Source organism: Meles meles, chromosome 2, assembly GCF_922984935.1.
Source record: "Meles meles chromosome 2, mMelMel3.1 paternal haplotype, whole genome shotgun sequence".
NCBI classification, from domain to species: domain Eukaryota; kingdom Metazoa; phylum Chordata; class Mammalia; order Carnivora; family Mustelidae; genus Meles; species Meles meles.
In genome coordinates, this window is record NC_060067.1 from 144,126,701 (window position 1) to 144,146,447 (window position 19,747).

Genomic DNA, 19,747 nt, shown 5'->3' on the forward strand with positions numbered 1-19,747 from the left:
AGTGAGATTTAAGCAAAAATTTTAAAGGGTTTTTTAAGGAAGAGTTTTATGTTACGAAATTTAGAGGGAGGTATAGACATTTCCCATATTACAACCCCTGTCCCCACACATGTATACCCTCCTTGATTATCAGCATACCCACCAGAATGGTGGAGTTGATGAACCTACATTTACACATTATAATCATCCAGAGTCCGTAGTTCACATTATATTTCACTCCTGGTATTGTACATTCTGTGGATTTGGACACTTGTATGATGGCATGTATCCATCATCAGGTTGTTATACAGAGTACTTCCATTGCTCTAAAAATCCTCTGCCTGTTCATCCCTTTTCCACCCACCCCCAAGCTCTGCCCCCTACAGATCTTTTTACTATTTCTGTAGTTTTCCCTTGTGTTTGAAATCATGCAGATATAGCCTTTTCACATTGGCTTCTTTCATCTAGTAATATGCATTTAAGATTCCCCCATGTCTTTTCATGGCTTGGTAGCTCATTTTTTAGTGCTGAATAATATTCCATTGTTTAGATGTTCATAGTTTATCCATTCACTTACTAAAGGACATCTTGGTTGCTTGCAGATTTTGGCAGTCATGAATAAAGGTGCTGTAAACATGCATGTGCAGGTTTTTGTATGGACATGTTTTCAACTTCTTTGGGTAAATAAAAAGGAGCACAGTTGCTGATCCTATGGTACCGGTGTATTTAGTTTTGTAAGAAACTCTGAAACTCTTCCTTTTTGTAAGAAACTCTCAAACTCTCTTTCACCAGCATTTGGTGTTGTTGATGTTCTAGGTTTTGTCCATTGTCATAGGTATGTAGTGGTATCTCATTCTCATTTTAATTTGTATTTCTTTGATGACATATAATGTGGAGCATCTTTTCATATGCTTATTTTCCGTCCATGTATCTTCTTTGGTAAGGGTCTAAGTTCTTTGGCCCATTTTAAAATAGGTTTTTTTCTTTTTTTAATTGTTGAGTTTTTAGAGTTCTGTGTATATTTTGGATAACCGTTTCCATTTTTTAAAGATTTTATTTATTTATTTGACCCGGAGAGAGAGTGAGAGAGATAGCACAAGCAGGGGAGTGGCAGGCAGAGGGAGAGGGAGAAGCAGGGAGTCCAATGTGAGGCTCGATCCCAGGAAACTGGGGTCATGACCTGAGCTGAAGGCAGATGCTTTACCGACTGAGCCACCCCAAGCGTCCCATGGATAACAGATCTTTATCAGATGTGTGTTCTGCAAATACTTTCTCCCAGTCTGTCTTGTCTTCTAATTCTCTTGATACAGTTTTTTGCAGAGCAGAGCTTTTTAATTTTAATGAAGCCCAGTTTATCAGTTATTTCTTTGTGGATTGTGTCTTTGGTTTTTATCTTGTATCACCATACCCAAGGCCATCTATGTTTTTTCTTGTCTCCTAGGAGTTTTATAGTTTTGCCTTTTACATTTTGGTCCATGTTGTAGTTTATTTTTATGTCTAAAATTTGAATGTGGATCTACTTGTTCCAGCATCATTTGTTGAAAGCATTATCTTTGGTCCGTTGTACTGCTTTTGCCCTTCTTTGGTCAATGAGAAGTTGAGAAGACCAACATTTATGTTGGTCTATTTTTAGGCTCTTTATTCTGTTCGATTGATTGTTTTTGTGTATTCTTTTGCCAATACCATACTTTCTTGATTTCTCTACCTTTATAATATGTCTTGAAATCAGGTAGCATTGATTTTGCAACTTTGCTCCACTCCATCAGTAATTGTGTTGGCTGTCCTGGGCTTTTGCCTCTCAATATAAACTTTAGAATAGTTTCTTGATAGCTATAAAATAACTTTTTGGGATTTTGATTGGAATTGTATTCAATCTATCGATGAAGTTGGGAAGAACTGAGATCTTGAGAATATTGAGTCTTCCTATTTATGAATATGGATTTACTCTCCATTTACTTAGCTCTTCTTTGGATTTAGGCATCAGTTTTATAGTATTCCTCATGTAGATCTTGTACATATTTGGGGAGTGCTACTGTAAATGATATTGTGTTTTTAATGTCCTATTCCACTTGATTATTATTGGTGTATAGGAAAGGAGTTGACTTTTGTATATTAACTCTGTATTCTCCAGCCTTGGTATAATCGCTTATTTGTTCCAGGATTTTTTTGGTTGGTTCTAGATTTTCTTCATTGATGATCATGTCACCTGTGAACAAAGACAGTTTTATGTGTTCCTTCACAATCTATATACCATTTATTTCCTTTTGTTGCCTCACTGCATTAGCAAGAACTTCTACTACAATGCTGAAAAGGAGTGGTAGAGAGGACATCCTTGCCTTGTACCTGATCTTAGTGGGAATCCTTGGACTTTCTCCCTATTAAATATGTTAGCTGTAGGTTGTTTTTTTTTTTTGTGTAGTCCTTATGAACTTGAGAAAAATTCTCCTCTATTCCTAGTTTATTTAGAGTTTTTAACGTGAGTGGATGTTAGATTATGTCAAATGTTTTTTTCTGCAGCTACTGATACCAGTAATTTTCTTATCTAGAGGATACTTTAATTGATCTTATGATAGGTTATACTAATTGATTAGCAAATGGTGAACCAGGCTTGCATCCCTGGGATAAATTTCACTTAGTTATGGCATATAATTTCATTTATTTGCTTATTTATTTCATTGAATTAGTTAATATTTTCTTGAGGATTTTTTCATCTTTGTTAATGGGATATTTTGATCTGTAGTTTTCTTGTAACATCTTTCATTCTTTTATTTTGGCTTTGGATAATGTTGGCTCACAGAATGAGTTACAAGATATCCCTTCTGCTTCTGTCCTCTGAAGGAAATTGTAAAGAACTGATGTAGTTTTTCCTTACATTTTTGGTAAAATTCACCAATAAAGCTGTCTGGGTCTGACATTTTCTGTTTTGATAGGTTATTATTTATTGATTCATTATCTTTAGTAGTTATAAACCTTTTTAGATCATCAGTTATTCCTTTGTGAGTTTTGGCAGTGTCTCTTTTAATGAATTGGTCCATTTCATGTAGGTTATATAATTTGTGGGCATAGTTATTCTTAGTATTCCTTTATCCTTTTTATGTTCACGGGATCTATAGTGATGTTCCCTCTTTCATTTCTGAAGGTAGTAAATGGTGTTCTCTACATTATAGTTAGTCTGGCCAGAAGCTTATCTATTTTATGGTTCCTTTTTTTTTTTTTAAAGATTTTTATTTATTTATTTATTTGACAGAGAGAGAGATCACAAGTAGGCAGAGAGGCAGGCAGAGAGAGAGGAGGAAGCAGGCTCCCTGTGGAGCAGAGAGCCCGATGCGATGCGGGGCTCTATCCCAGGACCCTGAGATCATGACCTGAGCTGAAGGTAGCGGCTTAATCCACTGAGCCACCCAGGCGCCCCTTATGATTCTTCTCAAAGCAGCTTTTGGTTATGTTAATTTTCTCTTGATTTCCTATTTTCATTTTTGTTGTTTTCCACCCTAATACTTATTTATATTTTCCTCTGCTTACTTTGGATTGAATATTCTCTTCTTTTTTTTAGTTTCCTAGGAAGCTTGATTAGTGATTTAAGTCCTTTTCCAGTATATGCATTCAGTGCTATAAATTTCCCTGTAAGCATTGCTTTTGCTAGATTTCACAGATTTTTATAAGTTTTATTTTCATTTAGTTTCATATATATTTATGTTTTTTTAAAGTTTCTTCTTTCACCTGCATGTTATTTTTAGTGTGGTGTTATTGTGTGTTGTTGTTGTGTTTTTAGTGTATTGTTTAATATCCAAATATTTTGGAATTTTTGAGCTACTTTTTATTACTGATTTCTAGTTTAATCCCATTGTTGTCTGGGAGCAAACAATATATGATTTGTAATCTTTACGTTTGGTTAGGTATGTTTTATAGCCTTGAATGTGGTCTACTTGGTGAATGTTATGTGTTAGCTTAAGAAAAATGTATATTCCGCTTTTACTGAATAACATAGTCAATAGGTATCAATTAAGGACAGTCAGTTGATGGTATTGTTGGGTTCAGTTATGTCCTTACTAATATTCTCTCTAGGGGATCTGTTTCTGAGAGGAATTTTAAAGTCTCCAACTAGAATTAGTGTATTCATCTATTATTTCTCCTTGCAGGTCTGTCAGTTTTTATACCATATTGTTTTATATTCTATTGTTAGGTATATACCTGTTACAGACTATTATGTCTCATTGGAGAATTGACCCCCTTTATCATAAGCAGTGCCCTTCCTATCTCTGATACCTCACTTTAAAGTCTGCTTTCTCTGAAATTAATGTAACTATTCTTTTCTTTTGGTTAGTGTTAGCATGTTATATTTTTCTCCATTCATTTACTTCTAATCTGTATGTGTCTTCATATATAAGGTGGGTTTCTTGAAGACAACATATAGTTGATAAGCAAGTTTTTAAATGTCAGGGATGTATATTCACTTATATCTTAGTTGAAAGTAGGTTTATAATCATGAATATGTTAAAATGCACATATATACCTACATGTTTTAAATCTTTAGTTTTGGAAAATATACTTAGCAATTTGTTTTTAATTTTAATTGCTTCAGTGTCATCTATAAACTTATGGCATCAACAAGTGAAGGAATCAGAGTACAAGCTCTCAAGGCATTGGGCTATTTTTTAAAGCACCTGGCGCCAAAGTGAGTATAGAATGAATGAAATCTAAAATGGGCTGTGGTATATTACTTTTTTTTTTTTTTTTAATCTTTGGAATAGTATTTGTGTTCTGTGATTTCTCTAGTTCATCTTTTATTTTTATTTATAAAATCTTTATAAATTTAATCCCATTTCTATATTTTAAAAACAAAGTGGAAACAGGAGTATATACTTTGTTTTATATAAAATTTAAATTTTCCTTTTGTTCCTTGTTCATTATAAGAATACATTTGTATAAATGAAATTTTAGAAGTGATGGAGACTTCATTTCATGTGGGTTGATTATCATTTGCTTTATCTGCACTATAAACCTGACATTTTAACCTCAATGTTTGTCATAATATGTTGTGCTATAACGATAATTCAAAACTAAAACTTCTTTGTTTTTTCTTAGCTATGCATATCCTACCTATTATTCCTTATACCAGGGTTGGTTTATTATAAAAACTAACAGTGTGGCAATAGAGAAGTGTTGGCAAACAGTGGTCTTTATGTGGATCCAGTTGGCTTCATGTAAATAAAGTTTTTTTGGAACACAGCCACAATCATTTATTTGCTTATTATCTGTCGCTGTTTTCAGATTACAACAGCAGTGTTGAGTTGTTGCTACAGAGACCATATGATCTACAGAGCCTACAGTATTTACTGTCCAGCTACTTGCAGAAAAAATTTGATGAATCCTAGGGTAGAGTTAAAGTTTATGATACTTTAGTTCGTAAATTTTTGCTTGGAAGTTTGATTTTTGTATATTTATCTTCACAGTATTCATTTTCTTAATTCTCTTTCATTTTTTTCTACCTTTTCCTCCAAATTGTTTTTCTTCTTCATGACTTACTGGGTTTTAGATTATCATCCATAGTAGAACTCAGCTTAATGCTGATGGAGAGTAGAAACTAGTTAATAAATAATTGCTCTGGAGATTTTCGTGGAGATTTTTGCTGTGCTGTGAACATAGCCAGTCTTGTATTTTTTTCTTTTTAAACTGGAGCTGTGCTTACCCTGTAGTTTGCATTTCTGTCCTTAAAGATTTTGTGACCTTATGAATTTTAGGTTGAAGAAAATTTGGAGTTAATGAGTTGGAATTTGTTGATGATGTGAAAAACATTTTTGTGTTTTCATCCAACTTACATTCTAAATAGTGGATAATAATATTCTGCATTTGGTTATTTCTTTTTATGAAATTGCAGAAGAAAAGCTGAAGTCATGCTTGGACATGGATTATTTTCATTGCTAGCAGAAAGACTCATGCTTCAGACAAATTTAATCACAATGACCACATACAATGTTTTGTTTGAGGTAGGAAATATATAGAATTTAATCTTACTAATTTCTTATTTTGAGAGTGCCTGTATAATTTAGTTGATAGCATCTTGATGAAATAAGATAATGAGGTATGATACACAATTTTGAAATTAGCTATATGAAGATGTGGCTGCATCTTAAATCTATTAATCTATGAATTATTAGACCATAATTACATCTCTGTTAAGTATTTCTTCCATCATATTGACTATTTGATGTCTCATTTGTAATTAAGTAAAAATAGAGTCATAATGTTGAAATTATTTATTTTATATAATGCAGAAGATATTTACCATGATAGCATTGTATTGTATACTTAATATTGATTAGTGCTGTACTTAAAGTTCATTAATAGCCATGGTTCTACAGTGATTATGCTAATATAATCTATTGTTTTACTTCTGTAGATTCTTATAGAGCATATTTGTACTCAAGTGATACACAAACAGCATCCAGATCCTGATTCTTCAGTAAAGATACAAAATCCTCGTATGTATTTTATTTACTTTTATTTTTGTTTGTTTTTGTTTTCTCCAGCTTTATGGAGTATAATTGACATATAATACTGTATAAGTTTAAGGTTTACAACCTCATGATCTGATTTATCTATACGCTGTGAAATGATTACACAGTAAGGTTACTGCAAAGTTAGAATTTTTTGTGTGTATGAGTTCTGAGGACTTTTAAGATCTGTTCTCTTAGTAACTTTCCGTTATACAATACAGTATTGTTAAGTGTGGTCACCATATTGTACATTAGATCCCTAGAACTTACCCACCTTATGACTGGAAGTTTGTATCCTTTCAGTACTTTCACCCATTTCTCCTCTCTTTTTTTATACTCTTAATAACTACTTTTTGCTAATAAAAAGAAAGTCACTGGGAAAAACCCGAAGGTGATATTGTTGAAAACATACTGTTCAAAGAATATTTCATTATAGGCAATGAAATAATACTAGTTTTATCTTTGGTTAATGTTGAATATAAATTCAAATTGACCTTAGGTTATATGGAAATGTTTATATAGAGGTTTTGAAGAATTGTACGTGTAAGATATTGATTTAATGTATGTTCAGATTTTCAGTAACGTTTTGATTGTACTGTTTAGTGATGTCAGGCCAAATTACATGAATCATGGATGTAGCTTTCATCTCAAATTATTGTCAAGTTAAGAATACCACATTTGGGGGGCGCCTGGGTGGCTCAGTGGGTTAAAGCCTCTGCCTTTGGCTCGGGTCGTGATCCCAGGGTCCTGGGATCGAGCCCCACGTCGGCGCTCTGCTCGGCAGGGAGCCTGCTTCCTCCTCTCTCTCTCTCTCTCTCTCTGCCTGTCTCTCAGCCTACTTGTGATCTCTATCTATCAAATAAATAAATAAAATTAAAAAAAAATACCACATTTGGAATTGAAAAATATCTGCTTTCTTTATTGTTTATGAATTTAGTCTTGTTTAACAGTCTTTTTGATATTAGATTTCTTTTTTTTTTTTTTTAAAGATTTTATTCTTCGTGGTTTTCATTGTTCAGGTAGAGAAATTTTTAATTTGTCATTAGAAGAATTCAGAAATTACTCCCCAAATATCTTTCATTGTATTTATTGATAAAGTAGCTTCATACTTGCTGTTTTGTACTTACTGCTTCAAAATCACCAAAGAACCTTGGCAAAAGGCTAATTTAGAAGTTCTCAATTGTAATTGGGTAAAAACTTATTTAACTTTAGATTTAGGGTTATAGCTGTTCTTGTTTCTTTAAAGTTCTTTATTTAAGTATATATTTTAAAGAATTTTTTTTCCTTAAACCTAAGTATTAGAAATTTAGACAGTGTTATATTTAAGACCATTACTGTAGCAGTTTCATTTGTATTTATTTGGGGTGTTGAATAGGTTTTAATTTCTGTTGAGTTTTTAATCTAATTTTATTTTTGAACTCCTGGAAGAAAATCTTGATAACTTTTAAATTTCATGATAAAGGAAAGGCTATATGCATGCCAGGAATTTTGTTGAAGAAGCTGAGTTTTTTCTGTTTTTCTGAGATTCTGATTATAGTTTTTTTTTTTTTTTTTTTTTTTAAGATCAACTTTACTGTTTGGCAGAGATTGTGAGAGTTGTCATTAGTTGTACTATTATTTAATTCATTTATAATTTAATTTGATTTAATGTAAAATTCAACTTTTATACATTTGTAATGACAAAATATAAATTCTCTTTCTTATGGATGCTTTCTAATGAATGTATTACTCTTTTCTGCAGATGATTTTTTTTTTTATTTTTTTTTTAAATAACAAAAATGGATGTTTTCAGTAGACATATATGTCAGGGAAACTAGAGAAATACATTAATGATATTTATCATGAATTTTTTGTGATGTTTTGGTTTTTATTAATTTATGAATTGTCTTACAGAGATACTAAAAGTAATTGCAACCCTACTTCGAAATTCTCCCCAATGCCCAGAGAGCATGGAAGTTCGCAGAGCCTTTCTTTCTGACATGATTAAACTTTTTAATAACAGTAGAGAAAACAGAAGGTAAGTGGGATCAGAAAGCAATTATTTGCTCTATTCAAGTCCAGGTTTGAGTGAAACCATTTTTTTCTAATAAGAATTGTTTTAAAAAAAAAAACACTGTGAAATGAATTTTCCATATGCTTTTTTCATTAGAGGTATATAGATAATGTACCATACATTTAAACTGAGTTTTCAGTACCCCTGTCTTTAATTGTTTTAATACATACATAGAGGTGCCTTTTATGGGTTTATTTTGTTTTAAACTTTTACTTTTTAGAATTCTTAGAAATAAGTTTTTTTCCCCCCAGTAATTCAGTATCTTTTTACAATTTTCAGGAGCTTGCTACAGTGTTCTGTATGGCAAGAGTGGATGCTTTCTCTTTGCTATTTCAATCCTAAGAATTCTGATGAGCAAAAGATAACAGAAATGGTGTATGCCATATTCAGAATCCTACTTTACCATGCAGTCAAATATGAGTGGGGTGGCTGGCGTGTGTGGGTAGACACCTTATCAATCACACATTCAAAGGTAAGTTTTTTTTTTTAATGAAAATGTATTTTAGTGTTTTAAATGTCTATAAATTTGATTTTACTCATTATTCTCTGAAAGCACAGTGAAAGGAACAACTAAAAAAGGAAATCTCTAACAGAAAGTTTTTCCAGTATTTTTAGAATCAAAATATGTTTTTTAAATGTTATTTTTATGTATGCTTAACTTAATAAAGTGAAACCTCATGCCACAACATAAACATATTTTTGTAGATACGGTTCTCTAAATTTTAGGGTACTTTGAGGCTTTTGAACACAAGGTGGCGCAATATAGTCAAAGATGAGACGTTATTCTAATAATGTAAGGTGGTTGAGTAAATAGAAAAGCTCAGGCTAATGTTTGATCTTTGCTCACATTACAGTCAGTTAAAATATTGATTTGAAAGAATCTGCTAGTCTTTTTTTTTTTTTTTAACCTAAGCCGGTGTAAGTTAGTTATTTATGGATGGCTTTTGTTTGAAATTGTTTACGAAATATTCTAGACACACAAAAAGGTATAAAGAATAATATATCTACCGATATTTATGATATTGGATTCCCCATACCAGTTGCTTTGTCTGTCATTGTTAGCCCCTCTCTCCTTCCCTGCTAACCTTAATTTGGATGTTTCATTATTTCTGTTTCTTATATATATATTTAATAACACACACATGTCTAAACACTATAAAGAATTTTATTTTTTATGTTTATACTTAATATAAATGGTATCATATTAAACACATTTTCTGTAGCTTGCTGTTTTAACTTGTCATTGTTTGAGATTCATCCACATTGACCCATGTAATTGTGTTCATTTTCTCAGTTGTGTTGTATTCCATGGCATGACTTTATTCATTTACCAGTCAGTGATCATTTTTGATACATTTTGTGTATATTTGGAAGTTTCTCTTTCTATATTCCTAGAAGTGGACTTGCTGACTTGTAAGATGCAAGTGTTGAACATTAGATAATCAGATTTTTTCCAAACTGGTATATCCATTTCTGAGCTTGCTGGTGATGTGTAAGTTCTCATTACTTTGCATTACTTCATTACTTGGTTTGGCTGAAGTTTTAAAATTTGCAAATTTGACAAATTTTAAATGTTGAATTGCCATAATTTTAACTTATATTATTGTCTCATAGGAGCTTTACAGATAGATTCTTGTCTTAATCTCTTGCTTGCTCTATTATTTATGAATATCTTCTGCCAATTTGTGGTTTAGTGACTTAATTTTTTTTTCCATTTTATTTATTTATTTATTTTATTATTTTTTTTTTCCCTTTTTATTTATTTTTTCAGCGTAACAGTATTCATTGTTTTTGCACAACACCCAGTGCTCCATGCAAAACGTGCCCTCCCCATCACCCACCACCTGTTCCCCCAACCTCCCACCCCTGACCCTTCAAAACCCGCAGGTTGTTTTTCAGAGTCCATAGTCTCTTATGGTTCGCCTCCCCTTCCAAAATTTTTTTTTTTTTAATAAACATATAATGTATTTTTATCCCCAGGGGTACAGGTCTGTGAATCGCCAGGTTTACACACTTCACAGCACTCACGATAGCACATACCCTCCCCAGTGTCCATAGCCCCCTCCCCTCTCCCAATCCCACCTCCTCCCAGCAACCCCCAGTTTGTTTTGTGAGATTCAGAGTCATTTATGGTTTGTCTCCCTCCCAATCCCATCTTGTTTCATTTATTCTTCTCCTATCCCCCTAACCCCCCATGTTGCTTCTCCATGTCCTCATATCAGGGAGATCATATGGTAGTTGTCTTTCTCCAGTTGACTTACTTCACTAAGCATGATACGCTCTAGTTCCATCCACGTCGTCGCAAATGGCAAGATTTCATTTCTTTTGATGGCTGCATAGTATTCCATTGTGTATATATACCACATCTTCTTTATCCATTCATCTGTTGATGGACATCTAGGTTCTTTCCACAGTTTGGCTATTGTAGACATTGCTGCTATAAACATTCGGGTACACATGCCCCTTCGGATCACTATGTTTGTATCTTTAGGGTAAATACCCAGTAGTGCAATTGCTGGGTCATAGGGTAGTTCTATTTTCAACATTTTGAGGAACCTCCATGCTGTTTTCCAGAGTGGTTGCACCAGCTTGCATTCCCACCAACAGTGGAGAAGGGTTCCCCCTTCACCACATCCTCGCCAGCATCTGTCATTTCCTGACTTGTTAATTTTAGCCATTCTGACTGGTGTGAGGTGATATCTCATTGTGGTTTTGATTTGTATTTCCCTGATGCCGAGTGACGTAGAGCACTTTTTCATGTGTCTGTTGGCCATCTGGAGGTCTTCTTTGCAGAAATGTCTGTTCATGTCCTCTGCCCATTTCTTGATTGGATTGTTTGTTCTTTGGGTGTTGAGTTTGCTAAGTTCCTTATAGATTTTGGACACTAGCCCTTTATCTGATATGTCGTTTGCAAATATCTTCTCCCATTCTGTCAGTTGTCTTTTGGTTTTGTTAACTGTTTCCTTTGCTGTGCAAAAGCTTTTGATCTTGATGAAATCCCAATAGTTCATTTTTGCCCTTGCTTCCCTTGCCTTTGCCATTGTTGCTAGGAAGATGTTGCTACGGCTGAGGTCGAAGAGGTTGCTGCCTGCATTTTCCTCAAGGATTTTGATGGATTCCTTTCTCACATTGAGGTCCTTCATCCATTTGGAGTCTATTTTCGTGTGTGGTATAAGGAAGTGGTCCAATTTCATTTTTCTGCATGTGGCTGTCCAATTTTCCCAGCACCATTTATTGAAGAGGCTGTCTTTTTTCCATTGGACATTCTTTCCTGCTTTGTCGAAGATTAGTTGACCATAGAGTTGAGGGTCGATTTCTGGGCTCTCTATTCTGTTCCACTGATCTATGTCTGTTTTTGTGCCAGTACCATGCTGTCTTGATGATGACGGCTTTGTAATAGAGCTTGAAGTCCGGAATTGTGATGCCACCCACTTTGGCTTTCTTTTTCAATATTCCTTTGGCTATTCGAGGTCTTTTCTGGTTCCATATAAATTTCAGGATTATTTGTTCCATTTCTTTGAAAAAAATGGATGGTATTTTGATAGGGATTGCATTAAATGTGTAGATTGCCTTAGGTAGCATAGACATTTCACAATATTTATTCTTCCAATCCAGGAGCATGGAACATTTTTCCATTTTTTTGTGTCTTCCTCAATTTCTTTCATGAGTACTTTATAATTTTCTGTGTATAGATTCTTAGCCTCTTTGGTTAGGTTTATTCCCAGGTATCTTATAGTTTTGGGTACAATTGTAAATGGGATTGACTCCTTAATTTCTCCTTCTTCTGTCTTGTTGGTGGTGTACAGAAATGCAACTGATTTATGTGCATTGATTTTATATCCTGACACTTTACTGAATTCCTGTACAAGTTCTAGCAGTTTTGGAGTGGAGTCTTTTGGGTTTTCCACATATAGTATCCTATCATCTGCGAGGAGTGATAGTTTGACTTCTTCTTTACCAATTTGGATGCCTTTAATTTCTTTTTGTTGTCTGATTGCTGAGGCTAGGACTTCTAGTACTATGTTGAATAGCAGTGGTGATAATGGACATCCCTGCCGTGTTCCTGACCTTAGCGGAAAAGCTTTCAGTTTTTCTCCATTGAGAATGATATTTGCGGTGGGTTTTTCATAGATGGCTTTGATAATATTGAGGTATGTGCCCTCTATCCCCACACTTTGAAGAGTTTTGATCAGGAAGGGATGCTGTACTTTGTCAAATGCTTTTTCAGCATCTATTGAGAGTATCATATGGTTCTTGTTCTTTCTTTTATTAATGTGTTGTATCACATTGATTGATTTGCGGATGTTGAACCAACCCTGCAGCCCTGGAATAAATCCCACTTGATCGTGGTGAATAATCCTTTTAATGTACTGTTGAATCCTATTGGCTAGTATTTTGGCGAGAGTTTTTGCGTCTGTGTTCATCAAGGATATTGGTCTGTAGTTCTCTTTTTTGGTGGGATCCTTGTCTGGCTTTGGGATCAAGGTGATGCTGGCCTCATAAAATGAGTTTGGAAGTTTTCCTTCCATTTCTATTTTTTGGAACAGTTTCAGGAGAATAGGAATTAGTTCTTCTTTAAATGTTTGGTAGAATTCCCCTGGGAAGCCGTCTGGCCCTGGGCTTTTGTTTGTTTGGAGATTTTTGATGACTGTTTCAATCTCCTTACTGGTTATGGGCCTGTTCAGGTTTTCGATTTCTTCCTGGTTCAGTTGTGGTAGTTTATTTGTCTCTAGGAATGCATCCATTTCTTCCAGATTGTCAAATTTGTTGGCGTAGAGTTGCTCATAGTATGTTCTTATAATTGTCCGTATTTCTTTGGTGTTAGTTGTGATCTCTCCTCTTTCATTCATGATTTTATTTATTTGGGTCCTTTCTCTTTTCTTTTTGATGAGTCTGGCCAGGGGTTTATCAATCTTATTGATTCTTTCAAAGAACCAGCTCCTAGTTTCATTGATTTTTCCTATTGTTTTTTGGTTTCTATTTCATTGATTTCTGCTCTGATCCTTATGATTTCTCTTCTCCTGCTGGGTTTAGGGTTTCTTTCTTGTTCTTTCTCCAGCTCCTTTAGGTGTAGGGTTAGGTTGTGTACTTGAGACCTTTCTTCTTTCTTGAGAAAGGCTTGTACCGCTATATATTTTCCTCTCCGGACTGCTGCCTTTGCTGTGTCCCACAGATTTTGAACTGTTGTGTTTTCATTATCATTTGTTTCCATGAAGTTTTTCAATTCTTCTTTAATTTCCTGGTTGACTCATTCATTCTTTAGAAGGATGCTGTTTAGTCTCCATGTATTTGGGTTCTTTCCAGCTTTCCTCTTGTGATTGAGTTCTAGCTTCAGAGCATTGTGGTCTGAAAATATGCAGGGAACGATCCTAATCTTTCGATACCGGTTGAGACCTGATTTGTGACCCAGGATGTGATCTATTCTGGAGAAGGTTCCATGTGCACTAGAGAAGAATGTGTATTCTGTTGCTTTGGGATGAAATGTTCTGAATATATCTGTGATGTCCATCTGGTCCAGTGTGTCATTTAAGGCCTTTATTTCCTTGTTGATCTTTGGCTGCGCTCCGAGCTCACCCAGCCCGCGACCAGTTCAAGGTAACCCCGAGCTGAGAGTTCAGTCCTCGGCTCTGTCTCTGCAGCCGGCTTCTCCGTTCTAATACCTGCGAGCTCTGCGACACTCCGACACCCCCGATCCTTCTGTGACCCTGCGGGACCTGGGGCCACGTTGACCCCGCGTGGCTTTACCCCGGTTTAGCCTCTGGAGCAATGTTCCTTGACTTATTTCACTAAGCATAATACCCTCTAGTTCCATCCACGTCGTCGCAAATGGCAAGATTTCATTTACTTTTGATGGCTGCATAGTATTCCATTGTGTATATATACCACATCTTCTTTATCCATTCATCTGTTGATGGACATCTAGGTTCTTTCCATAGTTTGGCTATTTTTTTTTAAATTAACATATAATGTATTATTATTATTATTTTTAAATTAACATATAATGTATTAATGTATGTGTAAGCCTATGAATCATCAGGCTTACACATTTCACAACACTCACTGTTGTGGACCCAATGTCCATAACTCCACTTTCTGCTAGTATTGTTTTCTTTACAAATGATCATGAGAAGAACAGGATTGAGTTTGGGTCTTATTTACATTTGGATTGGATTTCATATCTATGTGGGGGGAATTCTAGGTTAGCAGAGTGGCAGTATAAGTTAGATTTTTCAGATTTTCAAAATGGTGTAAATTCAGTGCTTTTTCTATGCACTTCTGTTTGTTCAAGTCCTTCAGAAGAATGGCTAGAGGAGTATAATCTTGAGAGCAGTAGTATTATAAAAGCCTGAAGACATCAGGAGCTTGGGAAGCCTTTTTAGGAAGGTATGAGGTCCTCCTTTCCAGTTACATATCTATTTGAAAGTGGTTTTTTTTTCATATACATAGACCAAGACAGTATATAATACAACAGATTGAATATAAAAGCAGATATTAGAATGCAGCCATCATCTATTAAGCTAGAATTTAGAGATTTACAAAAATGTGAAATCCTAACACTCTTCTCATTATTATGTTTTGTTTTGAAAAACTCTTTTTTAAAGAAATGTTTATATTAATGTAATCCTTTTTGTTAATTTAAAGTTAATTAATATTTGTAAAATTTCTTACTCCTAATTTCTAATATGGTAAGTAGTAATAGTTATACCTCATATAAATAAAAAGTTCTGGGGAGCCTCAGTACTTTTAAGAGTGTAAAGCATCCTGAGCCAAAACATCTTGAGAACTTCTGAAGTCATAGGGTATTTAGGGCAGTAGTCTAGTCTTTTGAATTTTCTATGGACAAAATAAAGAGGCTGGACTAGGAAGTACCTCAGGTTTCTTTGAACTTTTGCGCATTTATTTATATCCAGTTACCAGTCCATTTATATAAGCAATAAAGAGAATATGGGGTTTGGACACAGAGTGGTTCTGACTTTGAATTCTGGTGTATAGTAATTTTTATATAAACTCAGGCAAGTTTCTAAAATTTTCTTAACCATAAGTGTGTAATATAGAAATGGTCAATGAGGATATATAGGTGAAGTTAATGAAAGAAATAATAGAAAATATAATTAACTCTTCAGTGATTATTTTCCTTTGTTAAAACTCTATCATTCTTCCTAGTCATGTTTTCATTCTCACTGTCAACATTCTAGTTCAGGCCCCAGGTCATTTCATGTTTGATATAAATCCAACTTTTAAAATGAGGATTTACTTATATCCCCAATAATTTGTATAGCTGTGAACTGTTACAGTGGAAGAAATGTGACTATCCAGCTTAACATGCTGTGTGGTTCTCCCTATCCAATCCCCACCCCAAACCTAATCACCATTTTGAATTTTGTGTTTATCATTTCCTTCTTAAAAATCATTAAAAATGTATCCCTAAATGATATATTATCTAGTTTTTCCTATTTTTATAGTTTATGAGAATGACATTTTAAAAAAAGAAAATGACATCATACTTTGTGGATACTTCTATTATTTACTTTTTTTTCTGTCAAATCTTTTATTTTTAAGATTTTTTTTTTTTACTGTCACATATAGCTTTGGTTTTTTCATTCACAGTGCTGTGAATAACTGAGGTGTTCAAAGGCAGTGGTTTTACTAGAGTTGTCAGTTTAATACTTCTTATAACTGTGGCTTACAGTAAGAAGTTTATAGTAGCCACATATGTTTGTAGATGCACTCACAGAAACCCTTCTCCTCTCACACACCTGAAACCTAAGTTTCAGGAGACAGTATTTGCCCTTACTAAACTTTGGTTTATAGAGATGCATTCTTATGTTTAAAAAGGCTGATGATGCCCCAGCAAGTTCATTCTGTGATCAGTCAGCTGAATTATCTTCAATTTGAAAAGAGCACTGCTCTAGGAAATACAAGTAGAATTGCTAGATTCTAAGTAATGGTCTACCCTCTAATCCATGACACTTCAGATACCTTATTTTTGCAAGGTTTTGTATTCTGCCTACATTAAAGTTTTTTTCCCCACTCAGTGATTTTGTATGTAGTTTTTTATACATGTCTAGATCACTTTGACTCTGCATATTTCTAATGGTCAGTAGCCTTAGGTATTATTTTCCTCTAGATTTATTAAGCTAAAAATAACTTATATAATGTTACTCCCTCCATAAATACTTTGTTCTAATTTTCATAAAAAGGGAAATAAGGTAATTTTTTTAACAAAATAGTTTTTTCTACCTTATCTTTCATTTTCCCTTGAAAAAAGAATTTCCTACCTTATCTTCCACTGTTTCACTTGGCAAAAATTTTTGCTCTGTGTTGGTTCTAGTCTTTTTAAAGTATATCAGTCTTTGTTAAATCTTCATTTTTGTTTACATGGCATGGACTTTGTGTTCCTTTGTACGTAACCAAATCCTTTATATTTTTCAGGAATTTAGCTAGCTAAATCCCTTATATGACAGTTTTCATACAGAATGTATGAATGAATTACATTCAGTATGAATTCACAGCGCTTAATTTTCTGTTGGTATCTTAAATGTCCTTTCTCTCCGTCCTTTTCCCCTTCCCCTGACTTCCTCCTGTCTTTCTCTCCCCATCTACCTCCTCACACTTCCTAGTCTTCAACTAATTCGTCTTCTGTACCCTCTAACTCTGTTGCTTTGACTGTGCATACCTAGTACAGTCTGTGCTGCCTTCTGTCACTGGCAGCTAACTCCCCCACCTCCGCCATTTGCTTGTCTCTTCTTTTAGCCACACACTCAGACTTTCCTATCCCTCTCTCTCTTTTTCCCTTCAGCATTCCTCCATCCCTTCTGTACCCCTGCCTTTGCCCTTCCCCCAGCCTATGTTTCTTTTTTTCTGTTTTATCCTTAGTGAATCTGTATTTGTTTTGTCCCTGCTTCTTTTCTCCCCACTCTCTCTGTTGGGTAGTTAGGCACTCTTGGTCTCTCTTGATCATTTTCAGTTATTCTGTGTCTAGGTCTTACTCCAGTTGCCCACCACTTTTCTTCCCTTTTTTCTTTCCTTTCTGCTATTCCATTTTCTTCTTCTACCTTCTTCTGTTTGAGTACTTTCTGGCTACTATGTAAGATAGAAAGATGAATCAGGAACACATCTTATCCTGAAAGAAGTTACTGTCTAATATGGGAGATAATATAAGGACAAAAAGGCTAAAAAACTAAGGCAAGAAGGAATAAGTGGTATAGAAGAGATACAGTGAAAAGATAGCCTCACATGAAGACATCTGAGAGGTTTGTAGAAAAAACGTCATTTGATGACAGCATTGAAGGGTGAGTAGGATTTGGGGATGTAGAGTTTGGGGTGGTGAGAATCACTGGTGGAGGAATTGACATACACAAAGGTAAAAAGGTGATGTTGCTGAGGAAAAAGCATGGTGAATTGTTAGTTTGCTTGGGGGTTAGTAAACGAAGAAGAGCAGTGATAAGTAATAGGGCAAATATAGACTACTATTTAATTATGGGTGATCCCATAATCTCTCATATTACTGGTTAAAAGTCAGTTCTCATGTTTTATTTTGGATTGTAAAGTCTCATCAGCAGGGACAAAAGGTCTTACATATCTTCATATCTCCAAAGAACTGTGAATGGAGCTAAATACTTGGCAGTTGCACATTAAATATTTGATGTGGGAAGGAGAAGGAAGGTAAACAGCATTATTGTTTGGGGCTACTTATTTCAGCTGTCATGTCATGTTATGACACCTGCCACCCTGTGTGTGCCTTAGTGTCTCAGTCTTCTTTTATCAGTGAGGGATGAAATGGCTTCACCAGCCATCTTTTAAAGCACCTGTGTCATCACCACACACAGTAGGGTTTGGGAGTCACTCATCAGAGTAACGTTGGATGTATTTTATTATAGTCTCTTGGACCTCATCTCATAATCCTAATCTCAGTGTCATGGGATGTTCCCAGAGATTTGTGGTTTGAAGTCATCCTTTCTTATGCACCCTAATTTTGAGTGCCCCTTTGAGTATATGGGGAATTAATTTTACTAGCTTCCCTTCCCGCCTTTACACTAAGCTGCTACTATAATAAGCTCTTTAGAAAGTATTGCAGATACAGAGGAATTCTACATCAATTGAATATGGTCCCCTGTGAAAACCCCTTAATCCTTTTAAAAAAATTATTATTAAAGAAAACCCTTCTTGTCATTCTGGAAACATGTTATGGTGCAGAGAATGTTGAAGGAAAAATATAAACTATTTTTATGTAGTTCTGATATCAGTGTTTTTTAGATTCAATTTATACACAGAAAACCCAAAGTATGCTTTACATGTTTTATATGTATATATTTATAGTTTATGCATTTATTATATACGGTTTATGTGTATTTATAGCTTATTTAAAACTTACATAAAACTTATCATCTGTATATTTATAGTTTACATATTATACATAGTTTATATATACAGGTTTAATTAGTTTATATTTTTTCTTTACTCCAGTGACATATGGCTTTAAGCAGATATTAAAACCTTTACACAGAAAATAGTTACTTTATGGAGAGGCCTCTTTTGCCTCTTTTGGTTCAAGAACTAGTCTTTGAATCAAGTTTTAGGAATAAAATTATAAAATGGAATAAATCCTGATTAAGTCAATTGCAGAAAATTTTTATCTGTATAAAACTGGACTTATAATTTTTTGGCCGTTAAAGTATACTTTTTTAAAAAAAGATTTTATTTATTTGACAGAAAAAGATCACAAATAGGCAGAGAGAGGGGAAGGAAGGCAGGCCCCCTGCTGAGCAGAAAGCTCCATGCAGGGCTCAATCCCATGACCCTGGGATCATGACTTGAGCCTAAGGCAGAGGCTTTAACCCACTGAGCCATCTAGGTGCCCCTAAAGTATACTTTTAAAAATAAATGCTAAATCTTTACTTAACCCTGGGAGGGGGAAGAAGAAAGCTTTGAGTTACAAATTGGTTCTTGTGATTTTTATCTTTAAAGTTTAGTAAGTGTCTTTAGTTTTATTTCTTTATGTGAATTTTTTTCATTGGTGAAAAGCTTTTCTCATAAGGTTTATACAGAATTTATTTGAATTTCTATATTAATTATTTTTGGATTTTTAATATCTTGACATCCATTTTTAAAATAAAATGGATGACTGACGTCCTAAGATGCTTCAAATCAGTATTTACTAAAGTTTAAGATGGAGCTTAAGTGATTCAGTAAGTAGGTGAACAATTTGTAGCATGCT

At 34.3% G+C, this 19,747-nt stretch overlaps 1 protein-coding gene across 7 annotated transcripts in view; it reads left to right on the forward strand.

Annotated features, from left to right (window-relative positions):
* Nucleotides 1–19,747, forward strand: part of LRBA (LPS responsive beige-like anchor protein) — a 759,801-nt gene that overhangs the window by 155,957 nt on the left and 584,097 nt on the right. For all 7 annotated transcript variants that reach the window (XM_045989499.1, XM_045989508.1, XM_045989525.1 and 4 more), the window contains exons 18-22: nt 4,562–4,654; nt 5,858–5,966; nt 6,380–6,461; nt 8,370–8,493; nt 8,809–9,001. In XM_045989499.1, the coding sequence (XP_045845455.1) occupies nt 4,562–4,654; nt 5,858–5,966; nt 6,380–6,461; nt 8,370–8,493; nt 8,809–9,001 (601 nt within the window). The remainder of the gene's footprint in view (nt 1–4,561; nt 4,655–5,857; nt 5,967–6,379; nt 6,462–8,369; nt 8,494–8,808; nt 9,002–19,747) is intronic.